This window comes from Idiotropiscis lumnitzeri, chromosome 1 (assembly GCF_059441095.1).
Source record: "Idiotropiscis lumnitzeri isolate Australia: NSW breed Sydney's pygmy pipehorse chromosome 1, RoL_Ilum_1.0, whole genome shotgun sequence".
Classification (NCBI taxonomy): domain Eukaryota; kingdom Metazoa; phylum Chordata; class Actinopteri; order Syngnathiformes; family Syngnathidae; genus Idiotropiscis; species Idiotropiscis lumnitzeri.
Window position 1 is genome coordinate 3,908,944 of NC_142391.1, and position 15,952 is coordinate 3,924,895.

At 39.7% G+C, this 15,952-nt stretch overlaps 2 protein-coding genes across 4 annotated transcripts in view; both read right to left on the reverse strand.

The window, feature by feature from the left end:
* atr (ATR checkpoint kinase) overlaps window positions 1–3,339 on the reverse strand; it is a 32,460-nt gene extending 29,121 nt beyond the window's left edge. For 2 of the 3 annotated variants that reach the window (XM_088311167.1, XM_088311158.1), the window contains exons 1-5: window positions 3,168–3,339; window positions 2,941–3,032; window positions 1,800–1,952; window positions 921–1,604; window positions 3–181 (exon numbers count right to left, since the gene is read on the reverse strand). In XM_088311167.1, coding sequence (XP_088167293.1) covers window positions 3–181; window positions 921–1,604; window positions 1,800–1,952; window positions 2,941–3,032; window positions 3,168–3,220 — 1,161 coding nt within the window. In that variant the 5' untranslated portion in view covers window positions 3,221–3,339. Of the gene's footprint in view, window positions 1–2; window positions 182–920; window positions 1,605–1,799; window positions 1,953–2,940; window positions 3,033–3,167 lie in introns of those variants that run through there. The other variant, XM_088311176.1, reaches the window with a different exon arrangement.
* A 749-nt stretch (window positions 3,340–4,088) lies between these two features.
* Window positions 4,089–15,692, reverse strand: LOC148342708 (plastin-1-like). The gene is made up of 17 exons (XM_088303753.1): window positions 15,398–15,692; window positions 14,055–14,202; window positions 13,212–13,287; window positions 12,458–12,618; window positions 12,242–12,371; window positions 11,985–12,117; window positions 10,235–10,316; window positions 9,579–9,744; window positions 8,690–8,832; window positions 7,684–7,776; window positions 7,339–7,534; window positions 7,180–7,258; window positions 6,832–6,946; window positions 6,622–6,755; window positions 5,706–5,829; window positions 4,735–4,868; window positions 4,089–4,374 (listed from the first exon to the last, which is right to left on the reverse strand). The coding sequence occupies exons 3-17, from the start codon at window positions 13,279–13,281 to the stop codon at window positions 4,236–4,238; spliced, it is 1,899 nt and encodes a 632-aa protein (XP_088159879.1). The 5' UTR covers window positions 13,282–13,287; window positions 14,055–14,202; window positions 15,398–15,692; the 3' UTR covers window positions 4,089–4,235.
* Between the last annotated feature and the right edge of the window lie 260 nt (window positions 15,693–15,952).

The following is a 15,952-nucleotide window of genomic DNA, read 5'->3' on the forward strand; positions in this document are numbered from 1 at the left end:
ACTTCTGCTTGACTTTCTGTTCCCACGCTGCGCGCCAGCGTCCCGCAGACCTCCACCACTCGCCTCATCTGCAACGCGGCGACGTTCTCGCAACCGGCGGAGACCGACAGCGCCCAGTCCAAAGCGTGACACAGAGACTGGGTTAATTCCGTCACTTTGGGGGCGCCGGGCTCCAGGGTTCCTAGACACAGAAAGTATCGCAATGTCATACTTTTGTCAGGAAATAAATAAAGATATAAATGAATCATCAAATAGGTAAATTCGCCACTGTCCACTGTACGTCACAGATATATATTCTTTATCCTCTATAAAGATTGATTTACATGACTGCAGCAACAAAATATCTGCATGTCTGTATCATACTGCCGCCAGGTGGCCGAGGGAAAACGGATGGGCAAGAAATTCATTCATTGATCTGATTTTTGCCATTTTTTTATCCATTTAGTATTTATTTTTAAAAAAAAATTGTCATATATTCATTGCTTGACACATTAATAAATATTTTGTATATTTTTTCTCATAAAGAATACACTTTTTAAAAAAATTTTAAAAATTGCTGTTTTTTTTGAGAGGTTTGAAGTTGAACAAATTCAAGGCATTTCGATTCATCAAACTTAATTTCGAAAATTACTCCTCAAAAATGTCTTACGAAGTCATAAAATTCTTGACAAAAAGAAAGCACGAAAAGTAGACGGCGCTAACGTGTGTGCCTGTTCGCTGAGCATCGGCCCCCTCTTGTGTCATATTAGGGTACTGCAGATAAAAAAACAGACGCTTGTTTTTCAGTGAATAATAAAGGATAGGCACCAAACAAATTTCAAAGCATTTCATATTTTCTGATAAATTTCTTTGCGTTGAAAAAGCGAAAGACAAAAATAGCTGCATATTGCTTTGAAAAACAACAAAAAAAATATCCATACTTGTGTTGGCTTCCTGGGCTTCGGCATGGGCGCAGATGCACTCAAACACTTGCGCCAGGTACGTGTCCTCCAGGCGGGTGCCATCTTGGCGAAACACGCACTGGGTCAGGCCGAGCAGCTCCCCCTCGTACCCGTCCGCGTGCGTGTTCAGCACATGGAGGAAGGCGGCGAAGAACTCATGTCCCAGCGCCTCCGGGAAGCCGCCTAGCTCCACCAGCCGCCTCAGCATCGCCATGGCAACCGTCCTCAGCCGGGTGTTACCGTGGGCCAGGATGGTGCAAGCGGTCTCCCAAACCATCCTCAAGTCCCGCGGGGAGATCACGCCCCTGACGACGTCGGTGACGACGTACAACGTCACCGCAGCGAGTGACTCCAACGCCGCTGGGGAGGCGAGAACGAAGGATGAAGGGGTGAGGTTAGCGCACGGCGAGGGGACGGTGAAGGACCGGATGGCGGCGGGCCAAAGGCTGGCCGAGCGGGAGGTGACGTGGGCGCGTAGGATGGCGCCCAGGTCGGCCGCCAGGAGGATGAAGTCGTGAGCCAGCCGGGCGAAGATGAAAGGCGCCCGGACGAGGAGGGAGTGCAGCAGCGAGCAGAGGGCGCCGCGCGCCTGCCCGTGGATGGCGGCGCAGTCCGGAGCGGCGGCCACACGCAACAGACGCAGCAACACCCATTTGCTGAAGTCTGGAGGCGAGAGAGAGAAGCGCGGTGGCCGTGAGATGTTTCTCATGACGTTACTCGGGTGCGACTAATGATTATTTTAAAATTCAATTAATCAATTTGCATACTAAAATGGACGACTTCCTGATACAAATGCGTCACTTGACGCCTAAAATACATTCATCTCCATTTCCACGTTCATTTTGAGACTTGTCTCACCAGTGCAGCGTTGTGTGGCATCCGGGTAGTCTGCGGGCTGGCAGGCAGGGTTGCAAAACATGAGAGACGACGACTTGATGATGTGCTGCACAAAGTCCAGCAGCATGACGCAGGCGGGCTCCGAGGTGGACTTCTTATTCAGCCTGAGAGACACTGAAAGAATGACACGGGCTTCTTGAGCAGCAAAACAAGTTGAGAATGTCTCAACTCCAGCATGCTGTTTTTATACGGTTGCATAAAGATGCAGTTAATCAATTGCACACAATCGAAGGAATGCATAAGCTACTCATTGAAGATTTGATTGTTGTGAGGTTCCCTTGTCAATTAAATAGTTTTCACTGAACACTTTTTTTCACATAGCCGAACAGTAAATTGGAAATGTTCACAATGCTATTAATTAGAATATATTTACCACTAAATATTCTAACATTTTGTACAGCTGTACAATTAAGTCGTTTATTATTTATATTTGTATATTTAATTTTATTCATTACACAAATATATCAAAAAATGCATTGATTTTATTCATAATTTTTATATTGTCGTTTATTGTATCAACACTCATACATTGTAATATTTTTTGTTTGGAATTATTTATTCTATATAAATTTTTAGAATCATTTTAGTTAATTACATTCTTAGATTATTAAATAATTTAGTTCATTATATTTATGCAGGTAGATATATTTTTTTGGGGGGGGGCTAAAATTCAATGTACATTTTATGCAGAAAGTTGTATGATCTATATTCAATTAATTTATCTGAACTGTTTATCCAATCTTCAAAAAACATACATAGTAGAATAAATTTGCTTTTTGTACGATGAACTTGCTTTATTTTATCACAATTTCTTAATTTAATAAAATCTTTTCATTTTTATTTATTTTTACTGTTCAATTGTTTGTGCAGTCCTGTTTTGTATGTCTTTTATAACACATTCATGTGGATTCTTTATTTTCTTTCATTTCTTTATTAATCAAAAACTAGCACTAATTCATAAAACATGAAAAACATCAAAACGAGCACAAATTAATTTGGTTTTTTTTTTCCCCCTAAGGAAAGTCAACCTTTACATTGTAAGTTAAAAAAAAAAAAATAATTTGGAGCACTTTCTCGACACGACCAATTTGTTTCGACTCACCTGCATCCACGTCAGTCAGGATTCTGTCAATGAACTGACAGAGGATCTGCCGAGGTTTCTTCACAGCTTCATCGTATTCCCCTGGGCTGGCGCTAGAAAATATGAACAAAAAATACGTATATTGTAATTCAAGGCTGATTATAGAAAACATTTAGTATGGCAAATGGACAAATAGCGAACGTGCTCAGGTTAGCTTAGCACGTTAGCCATTAGCCTGCCGGAGTTACCTGGCAAGCTCATGAAGAGCAGGGATCATGGCAGACATTTCCAGTCCCTCCATGGTCAACAATGACTACTTGTTGTGTCTTTTAATTCATGACAAAATCGTTGAGCAAGAGTTCCAAAAGGAAGCACACCGCTCGAAAGTTTTGCTCCATTATGACGTAGTTGTTGTGATGATACGGCAACAACCGAGGGTCAAAATACTAGAAGAAACGCAATATTTGTACCACGTGTAAACGGGACATTTACAGAAATGTATAGCACATTGAGAAAATAATGTTATTTATATCATTAATAATTTTAGTTATCGTTGCTTTATATATTAATTTGTAAATCCATATACATATATACAAATACACAAATTTATTGTTAAATATATTGCATTCAGTTTGTTTGTTGAGTTTTCATGAAATGGATTTATGTGAATAAATGTTTTGTCAAAAAATCTAAATCATTTGTAGTCATCTTTTTTTTCTCATTAAATCGTTTTTATTAATACAATTTGTTGTGCTAAATTGTGAAAATGCATGCATGTTTTCTTTCAAGCAGTTATCGCATTCATTATTTATTTATTTTAAAAGAACAAGTATCATGCAAAAAATCAATTATATAAATATAACAATCATGTACTAAATATGTACCATCATACAATGCAGATTGGACATACTTTATATTCTGACTAAACCATTTCATAAAGAGAGCTTCTGCGCTAATTCAATTGAAATTCACCGACACCACTCAAGTGCAACGAGTCAGGGCTCACAAAACACGTTAGTATAGTTTATTGATGGTTTTTATTTGCGAGTAGCCATGTTCAGTGTACAGCAATTAAGGACATTGAGTTTTTCATTGTGAAGCTCTATCATTTTGCTTTACTCATCCACTCCAAGGTCCAATGAAATAAAATACACAGGGGCGCAATCACGGAAAAGAAAAATGCAGTTGTTTTATGAATGAGGCATGATTCCATATATTTTTATATGTATATGTATTCTTAAATTGTTAAAGACTGGAAAAAGAATCACACAAATAATGCAAAAGTGTGAATGAGCTGATGTTGTTTCGGGGCCGGCTTAGCGATGGGCCTTTTTCAAACCATGGCCCATGAGGCAGGCGAACAGCGTCAGCACCATCTTGGGATTCACTTCCACCAAGTCGTCAGGCAGAGCGTAGACGCGAGCGCCGATCTTCCGGGCCAGTGAGACTGCGTATCTGGAATGGGGAGAGCATACGGGATGACTTGGCGGGAAATAGCAGAGGTAGAAGTAATTAATTTCAATTTATAGAGCGCCGTTGTCTGGTGTGCCACCCTTGGCCACCAGGGGGCAGTATAATACAGTTTTGCAGACAACAATGAAGAGGAATAGTTCAAAAACTACAGTCTTTTCAATTGTAAACAGGCCAGCCTTGTCTTGCAGTTCAAGTCCAAGTCTAATGAGTAGCAACTTAAAGTCAGGTCAAGCTTTCATACATTTTAGCCAAGCAAGCCCAAAGTCAGAAAATTGGCGACTTCAGTCTGACCACCTGTGGTGAATCCACTGTGGGAGGTGATTTTGAGTGCAGAGCGTTTACTTGGCGTTGTTGAGTTTGTCGGCGGTCTTCATCACGCCCCTCTCTGGTCTCTTCACCATGTCCCACTTGACAGTTCCGGGAGCGATGGCGTCGATGAGGTCGATCACTGGCAGGCTGGTGCTGATGTGGAGATCCTGCGGAAACGCAAACGTTTACGCGGGTACACATTTTTTGTTAATAGGTAACAATAATATTAGGATGAATGAGCTTGTCAGTACTTTAAAATGTGGTATTTCCGTCAAAGGTATTTCTCCCCCAAAAAATGACGATTAAGTAGTTGCGTTAAGTTTGAATAAATGGACTTGCTTTTAAATGAAAACCAATTTACAGCAATTTAAATATGGTTAAAACTGAAATAAAATGACAATGGTAACTTTTCTATTAATAATAATAATAATTATTATTATTAAATAATAATATTTTCATTTTAGAAAAATATTGCAACAAAATAAATCTGGACAATAGCTATCCAAAATTTATGGTTGCAACTATTTTAAAGGTCAATTATTTTTGTTAATTGCTTTTCCAATTAATCAATAAATCCGAGTAAAATCATATTTTTAATTTCCATCCTTTTTTACATCGGAAAAACAGACAAAAATATTGATAATTGTTTCCAAAATAAAAGAAGTTTGCAAAAGTCTTAAATTGATTCAACAAAAAGATAAATAGTCTGCTTTTATGAAGGACTCCTAACATAAGTGAAAGTTTGATATATTGAGGCTGAAATCCGGAGGATTTTGATTGAAACCATGGCTCTAAATCAGGGGTCTTAAATGCTGTCCCTCGAGGGCCGCTGTGCTGCTTGTTTCGCATCGTGACCTGCTGCGACTCGCCTGATTCAAATGGTCAGACAATCAGCAAGGTTGTCGTGCTGGCTCATTTGCATAATATAGACCCGCCCCTTTAACATGCTACATAAAGTGTGATATAATGATTGATCCTTGTGCTGTCAGCTCACATAGGCTCACCTTGAAGCTGCTGATCTGTGAATCTTTCCGCTTTTGGCTGAGGGTGGTGTTGACCCAGTTGAGAATGATCTGCTCCCCCACCCTCTCGCCGTCGCCCAGGTCTGATAACACCAGCATCGTGTACCTGCGGCAACAAGCCAGTACAGTTGAATCCACATAAAAATAAAGAATAAATAAAACAAACGGCTGTGAAATTGATTCCACAAAAGAAATTAAAAAAACACGCCAATATAATTGATTCCACATAAAAAAATTATAAAATAAAAAAACAACAACACGGCAGTATAATTGATCCCACATTAAAAAAAAAAACAACACGGCAGTATAGTTGCTGTGGGTACAGATTACTAAACTGTGGATACAGATTAGCAAAAAATATTTTTTTCTCATACTATGGTACCAGAGGGGCTACGTACCAGAGGGGCTCCGTAGAATCCACATAAAAATAAATAAATAAATAAATAGATAAATAAATAAACACGGCAGTATGATTGATTCCACATAAAAAAGAAAAGAAAAGAAAACACGCCATTATTGTTGATTCGTCATGAGAAAAATTATAAAATACAAAAAACACGTCTGTATTGCTGATTTGACATAAAATTTTTTTTAAATATTTAAAAAAAAACACACCAGTATAATTGATTCCACATTAAAAAAAGAAAACACACGCCAGTATTGATTCGACATGAAAAAAAATTAGAAAATAAAAAAAATACACCAGTATTGTTGATTCGACAAAAAAATCATTAAAAAAAAAAAACCCAAAAAAACACCAGTATTATTGATTCCACATAAAACCAACACACCAATATTGCTGATTCCACACACAAAAAAAAGAGAAAGGTTCCCTCAGGCAAACCGAATGTAACCCCCCACAATACAGTATGCCCATTCCCGACAAGTCACAACACACCTCCTCATGAGCTGCCACACCAACGCCAAGGTGTGCATGGGGCTTCCCTCGTTCAGGTTCTCGCCGCCGATGCCGACGAGGGAGAAGTGGGCCACGTTCCTGCCCAGGGCCACGGCGTAGTTGCAGTTCTCCAACTGCGTAAGAAATACAAATTCAATGGAGTGATTTTAATTCCATTTGAATCAATCCAATCCCAGTCAAGAGTCCAACCTTTTTCATATTAGTCCCCAGGGCGGGGTACGGCGGCTGGTTGACTTTCCTCCAGTTGACGGGCACGTTCACCTTCTCCAAGAGCTGCAGAATCACCAAACCGTCGCACAGATCGCTGAAATAATTGTCGAAAAATTGATTTATTTTAACATATACTGTACATGCGTATACAACATTCAGATATTATTTGCATTTTTTTCCCCTTTTTGATAGATTGAGTACAGATTTGGTTTGAAGGGGTTTTTGGACAAAATAAAATGACGTAAAATAAAGAAATTATTGAGAATTTACAAATTATATAAGCATTATAAGGAAGCATTTGGGAAAACTCTTGGCGGCTTGACTTACTGGTACATGTAGTTCACGTAGGGATTCACGCCCAGAGAGTTGATCCAATTGCGGAAGGTCTTCTCTTCCCTGTTCTCGACTGTAAAGACAAGATACGCCCGCCGTCACTCGCCCGTTTCTTTATGAACGGCAGAATGTCAAAGAGTCCGTTGGTCTCACGCTCCAGTCGGTCGGCCTCCAAGCCGTTGACGTCCGCCCTCTGCAGGGCCGGGTGCGTGTTGAACAGATAGGCCACGAAGGCAAAGTTGAGCTTGCTGTTCCCGGCCGTGACGTCGTGCGCCGTCACAAATTGCCGGCAGTCCAGACGGGACGCCTGCTGCAGCATCAGCTCGGCCCGCCGGTTCAGGTCCCGCTCCTCTCAAGACAAAAACAAGGGAAAAAAGTTTTGTTTTTTTTAAAAAAAATAAAAGGTTGATCGAGATAAGTCGAGGTCTGGGGAAATCCAACCACAATTTTTGGGTCGCAGGACATTTTTTTAATCACAGTTTCACTTAAGTGACTCACATTGAGGCCGCTCATGTCGATTTTGACACTCATGTAGTTGTGCTCTCCGCGGGGAGCGATCTGGTCCAGGAGGTGGAAGTAAGCTCGAGAGTCCTGCGGAAGAAGGAGGCTCGGTGACAACTTGGCCAAATACGCAACTAACGGAAGTTTCGTGTCCTGGCCAGGGTTTGACGTTAGCGGGGGCCCGCTGGCGCAAAAGCGACCAGGCCCGAACAGATTTCACGAATAAATATGACGACAACACAAGATGACATCAACAAATCTTGGGGCGTGTCATGTTAAATACTTACGATGGCTTGAAAAACATATTAAAGCGCAGAAAATGTCAAGGGTTAACCATTTAGTTAGACTTAAATAAATAAATAAATAAATAATTTTTTTAAAAATTCTAAAAACGATTTTTTTAAAGGCGCAATGACGCTAAATAAAAAAATAATCCATTCAAACTTAGTAGTGGAAATTGTGGACTGGAAATATTTATTTACCAAGCAAAGAGGCGAAGCGCAGCCTTTTGTCTCCCGTTTGTGAAAAGTTAACTCAAATATGTGCAGAAAAGAATGATTTAATAATTACTGTCGATAGAAAACAAAAATTAAAATGAGAATAATGAACTTTTCATGAGGTTTTAGCTAGCCGACGTCATGTTGAAACGACGGCTCTCTTCTGTTCTGTGGGGCAGAGTTCCACCACCAAACATCCATCCATCCATACATCGTCGAAGCCGCTTCTCCTCACAAGGTGCGCGGTTGTGCTGGAGCCGATCCCAGTCTTCGGGGGAGTCGGCGGGGTACACCCTGAACGGGTTGCCAGTCAATCGCAGGGCACACAAAGACAAACAAGCATCCACGCTCACATTAACCTGCCATGCATTTTTTGGGAATGTGGGAGGAAACTGGAGTACCCGAAGAAAACCCACGCAGGCTTGGGATGAATACGCAAACTCCACACCGGAAGGAATTTGAGGTTTTCGAATAGTATGTGTGTGCGTGTGTGTTGTCGGAGGGACCTTGATGTCCTCGCTGAAGTTGTCGATTCTCTCCGTGCCGGCGTTGCTCAAATGGTAGTTGACCCAGCGCAGCAGCAACTCTTCAGGCGACAGAGACATCAGGTGGTCGAGCCTCTCTCCCTTGCTCAGGAGGCAACTCATGCCTGTCAGCACAGAGGTTTTCAGAGACACGCACACACAAAGGGGAACACAAGTAACTGTAACAACACGAGTGCTGTACGATAAGGCAAGGTCTGATCAATTGATCACTCTATTTCAAATGATATGAAAATATTTATTAAAAAAAAAAAAATCACTGTGGGGAACTTTTACATTTAGTTTCTGTCAGTAATTGCACACTATACTTGATAAATAAAGAAAATTTAGTTTGGCATTTATTTTGGCAATAAAATGTTCATCTTTGCGTATATATTTGTTTGATTTATTTAAAAAAATTAAATTTAGTGAAACTAGTATTGTATGTGAGGAACATTTTTCATTTTACAAAATAATTATATTTCTAAGAAAATGTATTTTTACTATGTTGTTATATGTTATTATTTGTAGTTTAATATCAAGATATATGTTATTACCATTGGATTTTTGTAAAAAAATAAAATAAAAAAAATAAAAAAGATTTTAATATTTTATTTTAGTAAAAACATATTTTGTTGGTTATTTTCATCAAAATATTAGATTTTTTTGTTATTTTGTATTCGTAACATATTACTCAGTTTTATTAGAATTTGATTTTATTTTAGTAAAAAAAAAAAACACATGGTAATTAAAAAAAAACTTTAGACATTTAAAATAAAAACATGAATTATATGACATAGTAACAAGCATATAAAAATAAATGTTAAAATGACCCCCCCAAAAAAATTCCATTGTTGACGCGAGCGTAACTGACCTTCATTGCGCCTGATTTCTATATCAGCAAAGAGGCCCACTTTGATAATCTGCCAGAATAATCCCAACACCAGATGAGGTTTCCCAACCATCAGATCAAGCGCATCGATGTTCACAACCGTGCAGCCGATGGCCGAGGCTGAGTTCAATGCCAGGACAAGATTTTCCTAAAAATGTGAGATCGCACCCCAAGACACGATCATACATACTGTCAAACTTATTTGCCACATCAATCAGAAAATCAAAAATCAAGGCGTCGTGTAAGAGGATCTTCTGGCCGCACACACAATAGCTTTCTATCACTGACAGACATAAAGTATTTATTTATTGATTTATTTATGCGGGGGAGTGGCTTTTACAACCAACAGTACCCTTTAAGTCATTCTGAGGTCTAATTAAGAGTTAAAAAAAAAAACTGCATAATAATGCACTCCAATAGTGTAAGAAGCGACAGTTCACGTTCCGAAAACGAGTATGGAACTTGATGCAGCTTTTCTATGATATTTACAATGCCAAAGTCCAGATTTAATCAACGGCAGCTTTAAGACCAGTACAGCCTCAATCACGGTTATTGTCTTTGGTGACATTCATTAAAAGATTACTTTGCACTTTAGCGGCAGTAGATCGTCACGGCAACACGTGTTGGCAGGCACTCACAGTCATTGTGAAGGTAGTCAGCTTCCGGGTGTTGATGACTCGCTCGTCGATGGTGTCAGGCTGGGACAGGTTGATCATTTTGCTGCAAGGGAGAACACAACGGAAACTCTTATATATTATATATATATGTATAGAATATGTCGTGTGTTTGTGTGTGTCTTTTAAATATGCCACACCGCTGAGAAGTGTTGTTAATAGTGATGGACCCATATGCATTTTTCCGGGCCGATACCGATACCAATTATTAGTAGTCAAGGAGGCCGATAACCGATATTTGTTGAAAAAGGGTTCAAATGATGTGAAAATTTTGAAAAGTACAAACTCCAAAACTTGGCACATATTCATGAAACAATTTTTGTGATTTACAACATATTAAAGCTTTTTTAGATGTTAGAAAATAGACCACTTAGTTTTAAAAGTTGAACAAAAAAGTGCACGGAGCTCCCTGGCTCAGCTGCAGCTTTTATAGTTCAATGAAAACTAACATCTCTTTAAAGTTTGCAAGGGCAAATAGTGTTCTATTAATTGTGAGTTGTAGTAGACTGACATTGATTTCAATTTCGGCAAAGTCTGTTTCCTTTCCTTCCTATGCTCACGGGACCTCTCCCGAAGTGCGTGTGACACGAGTCGAAAAAGCAAACAGGCGGCTTAATCAGAATCAGAATCAGAAATCTCTTTATTGTCATTGTACTCAAGTGTGCAACGAGTATAGACTGCTGCAAGAAACCAATCAGAAAGTGCTGTGGGTAGGCCACGAGCAGAGACAGAGAGGGAGGGAGAGAAAGAGAGAGAGAGAGAGAAAGAAAGAGAACGAGAAAGAGAGGGAAAGAGAGAGAGAGAGAGAGAGAGAGTGAGCAAGCAAGAGAGAGCAAGAGCGAGAGAAAGACATAGAGAGAGATAGAGAGAGAGAGAAAGAGAAAGAGAGGGAAAGAGAGAGAGAGAGTGAGAGCAAAAGCGAGAGAGAGAGAGAGAGAGCGAGAGTGAGCAAGCAAGAGAGAGCGAGAGCGAGAGAAAGACATAGAGAGAGAGACAGAGAGAGAGAGCGAGAGAGAGAGAGAGAGAGAGAGAAAGAGAAAGAGAGGGAAAGAGAGAGAGAGAGAGTGAGCGAGCGAGAGAGCAAGAGTGAGAGAGAGAGAGAGAAAGACAGCGAGAGCGAGAGAGAGAGACAGAGAGAGAGAGAGAGTGAGCAAGCAAGAGAGAGCAAGAGCGAGAGAAAGACATAGAGAGAGAGACAGAGAGAGAGAGCGAGAGAGAGAGAGAGAGAGTGAGCGAGCGAGAGAGCAAGAGTGAGAGAGAGAGAGAGAGAAAGACAGCGAGAGCGAGAGAGAGAGAGAGAGTGAGCAAGCAAGAGAGAGCAAGAGCGAGAGAAAGACATAGAGAGAGAGACAGAGAGAGAGAGCGAGAGAGAGAGAGAGAGTGAGCGAGCGAGAGAGCAAGAGTGAGAGAGAGAGAGAGAGAGAGAGAGAAAGACAGCGAGAGCGAGAGAGAGAGACAGAGAGAGAGAGATAGAAAGAGAGAGAGAAAGAGAGAGAGGTGCAGCGAGCCAAAATAAACCGGCATTTAATTTATTGGCCTTGAAAGTTAAAAAAGGCAGATGCCGATAATCGGCAAAATGCCAAATATCGGCCCTGATAATCGGTCTATCACTAGTTGTTAACAAGCATGCCGAATCTGATTGAATACAAAAATCGTCAAGTATGTAAAGCGCGGCTCCAAAATCGTGAAAAGTAGAACCCTTCTCCCGGCTCACCACAGCAGGATGCCGTCACGGACAGAGGTGAAGAGGCTTTCATCATCAGGGTTCATGGGCAGCAGGTGGCGACAGTCGGGATCTTTGGCCAACGCTTTGTTGATCCAGTTGACAAAGGCCACCTTCTCCTCATCTGCGCACAAAAACACAACACATGCACACGTTAAATGTCAACGTTCATCCTAGTTTCAGAAATGTGAAAATGTAATTGTCATCTTTTTTTTTTTTTTTTTTACTTTAAATGCTAATTCTCGCACCTGAGTAGGAGTGTTGTGTCCCTACACTTGAAATTCCCGACATCCCCCCAAAGGACCGGATGCCATCCTTCCTGGTGATGGATTTGCGGAATGTCTCGCTGAACTTCTTGCTCTTCAGCTCCTGATAAATCTATTAAATAAAAAAAAAAATATAATAATAATTGTGGAGTAAAGCACAGCTGGCAATGCTGCGACATTTCAAATTGTGGGCCTCACAGAGACAAACTCCTCAAAGCTGATCTTCTCATCCTTGTTGGTGTCGCCGGCCACGAACGTCTCCACTATCTCCCGCACTTGATATCCGGGCAGGGAGAAGCTGGCCTCGCGGAACAGCTCCTGGAGCTCAAAGTCGCTCACGAAGCCGCTGTTATCGATGTCTCAACAAACAAAACAAGCAAACACACGCAAAGCTAAAACTTTGAAGCACCTGCCAATCTGGGACAGGTTTCAGTCGAACTTGCTTCTGTTTTATTTTGGGGAGAAATTCCAAAGCATTTCCGGAGTTTGTTCACATCATGCAAGTTACCCCACAAACCATAAAAAAATGTATTCTAAAAATAATATTTAACGATGAAATATTCTGATCAATATTGTCATCATGATTATCAATCTGCGCTTGATTTTTATTGAATGTTAAAATCATGACTGCGGTTAAAATTTGCTGAATTGTACAGGCCCTCATTTAGGGCTTCATTTATTATTATTATTATTACATGATAAGCAAATTTATTAACTCATGTCACATTATGATTTATGACCTGACGACTAATGCGATTAACGTATACATTAAAAAAACAAACAAAAAAAACCCCCCATCATGCTGTGTTGGTTGCTGGCCACTGTCAGCATACATCGCCTAATACAATATTGATGATTAACTGAAAGTAAACGAGCAATTAAAAAAAAAAAAAAACGTGTCTTGACTTTATGACTGGCTGTAAAAGTCGTGTGTGCCTGTGTATTAACTGACCGATTTTATTGAACGCCTCTCGAAGTTCTTCCAGGTCCTCCCTGGAAATGTGAGTAACGTGTTTGTTCATGGTGGCCTGAAATACACACACACACACACACACACACGCATACACACACTGCATTAGAATAAAAGTGTTTTTCTTTTCTTTTTTTTTTAATTAGGCAAATCCAGTGATTCTTGCAGATTTTAGAATAGCAAATATTGATCAAATATATCTATATATCGTTTAATTATATATATATTTATATTTTTATAATCATGCTCCCAATTCAGTTATATCTCACTCATCATTTAATAATTAAATGACAGTTGAACATACACGTAAAAATGATTTATTTCACCAACTTTTTCAAATTTAATTACTGCCAGTAGATCAATTCATCATTTCTTAAAATGTATTCCATTGATACAAATATAATACAAATGAATAAAAACGTTAAAAATATGTAAATGTTTATTTAAATAAATAATTATTTCATCATTCCAATTAGATTTTGACGAACCAATCAGTAAGTGAAATGAACACAAAATGTTAAATGCATATATGTTGGTTTCATTTATTATGTACTTCATTATTTACAATAAATCATTATTGAGGTGCCGATTAAAAATTAATATTATTAAATATGACAAATGTAATTATAGTTATTAAATTATATGAATAATTGTGACACGTAAGTATATACATATATATTACAGGCCTCTTGTTAATGTAAATTCTCGTGGGCCGTATTAAAGCTTGCAGATCAAAAATATGCCCACTCTTGCACTCCTCTATACTGTATGACAACCACACACACACACAAAACTAAATAAATAAATATAAAGTCAAGTGGTTACCTTGACAGTTCCGCTGGAAATCAAAAACGCCACCTAGACCACCACCAGAGCGGACCCGATCGGCGGCGTCTTGTCCTCCGCAGACGAGGCAGGAAGCTGGAGAGCGGCTTATCACTCCGGAGGAGAGGACCTTTGACCTGTTTGGACCCTGGGATGGGCGTCGTCCACACGGTTAACATTTAACAATTACTGCCTTCAAAGTCTCAAGAAGACAAAGCCATGACCGAAAAAGACAAAGGAAGTCTGCCATTTTGTCTGAAAGCGGACATTTTAGGCTCCATTTTTGCAATTCCCAGCAGGATTGCGTACTAAACGGATGGGGAAAATTCCACCCCTGAAGTCAGATTCACTTCAAATTTGACATTCATGAATATCATGAGTAAACCGAGAAAAACTTTTAACAAGCCATGGGCAAAACTTGCTTTTTGTTGCTCAGCACCAAATTTGAACCATACATAAAGTAAGGACAATGCAGAACTATAAATTGTGATCATGTACAGACCAGCAAAAACGTCTCAAAGACATGAAAAGTCAGTTGTTTTTGCTCAGAGAGGCTATTTTATTTTTTTAGTCATTTCCAAGCCATCTGCCACGAGTGAAATTCGAAGACTTGTCATTGTTTCAGTAATTAAGCCCACATTTTTCATTTGGCAACATAAACTTTGGTAGGCATGAATTTTGTGAGTAGACCCACAAAAAAAAGGCTAAAAAAAACATGTCTTTAAATACTCAAGAAGTCTCCCATTTTGAACCAAAGCGGCCATTTTACAGTCATGTTCTCTCTTTCAAAAGGACCACGAGAGATTTTCTTTGATTGCAGCTAAATTGAGCGACACTAAATTGCAACAAAAGTTTTCATCATTGTGTGTGGGCGGATGACGTGTCGTAATCTTTTTTTTTTTTTTTTTTAAAGTCGAACAACTCCATGCCCTGTATTACCCTCGGAGGACTTTAGGGAAACTAAAAAGCACCCCCCCCCGTTTTACCGTTTTGGTGAACAGATAGAAAAATGATGTGGTGTGTGTTTCGAGAATATATATATCTATATCTATATATATATATATATATATATATATATAGATATATATATATATAAAAGGAAATAGCATTAATGTCAATCACTTTCACGCACACACACAAACCTAAATCTTCATTCTATATTAATAACATCAGCCCCAACCGGCTTGGATCAATGATGTTCCATTAGGGATAAAACATAATTAAGGAGTCTACGTTCAAAATGGCCGCAAGGTGTAGAGTTACAGCGCACTTTTTCCCTCCTGTTCAAAAACCCAACAACCTCACACAAGCGTTGAAATAGACACAAAAATCAATTTCCATACCTGCATTTTCTCTCCCAACACAACAAGCCTCCCATATTTTCTATCGAGTCGCTCGTGGACACACGATCAGCTCTTGTTGTTCGAGGTGCTCTCGGATTACAGTGACCCGCCAACAATAGCTGATCTCAGAACAGCGTTGCGGATGGAGACAAGCAGGCCAAAGAAGATGCTGGCCCGGTACAATAAGCCTGCTACATTATTCAGTGGTAGCCTGGACCAGTCAACTTCACGATATTTTTGTCCAAATTTGCCAGCGCAAAATCGTGTAAAAAAAAATCAATAATCCCAATGCGTGATATTGATAGTTAAAACAAGCGAATGAATTTCAAAATTAAATCGAAATGGAAAGGAAGGCATGACGCAAAGAAGCAAGAAAGGAAAAGATGCCAGAAGCAAACCAGGTCTGAGGTGAAGAAGGGAGGAAGAGAAAAAAGAAGGTTCAAGAAGATATGAAGGAAAGATTCAGGAAAAACACGAAAAGCAGGACGCAAACACGGAATGAAGGAGGTAAGGAAGAAAGGGGGTTATAAAGGAAGGATTGATGGAGTAAGGAAG

Bases quoted from the DNA above. Each gene is read 5' to 3' on its own strand.
- LOC148342708 (XM_088303753.1), bottom strand. From the start codon at position 13,281: ATGAACAAACACGTTACTCACATTTCCAGGGAGGACCTGGAAGAACTT. The intron at 9,745-10,234 runs GTGAGTGCCTGC...TCACATTTTTAG, and splicing joins TGACTACCTTCACAATGACT to GAAAATCTTGTCCTGGCATT. The intron at 7,535-7,683 runs GTGAGTCACTTA...TTGTCTTGAGAG, and splicing joins TCGACATGAGCGGCCTCAAT to GAGCGGGACCTGAACCGGCG.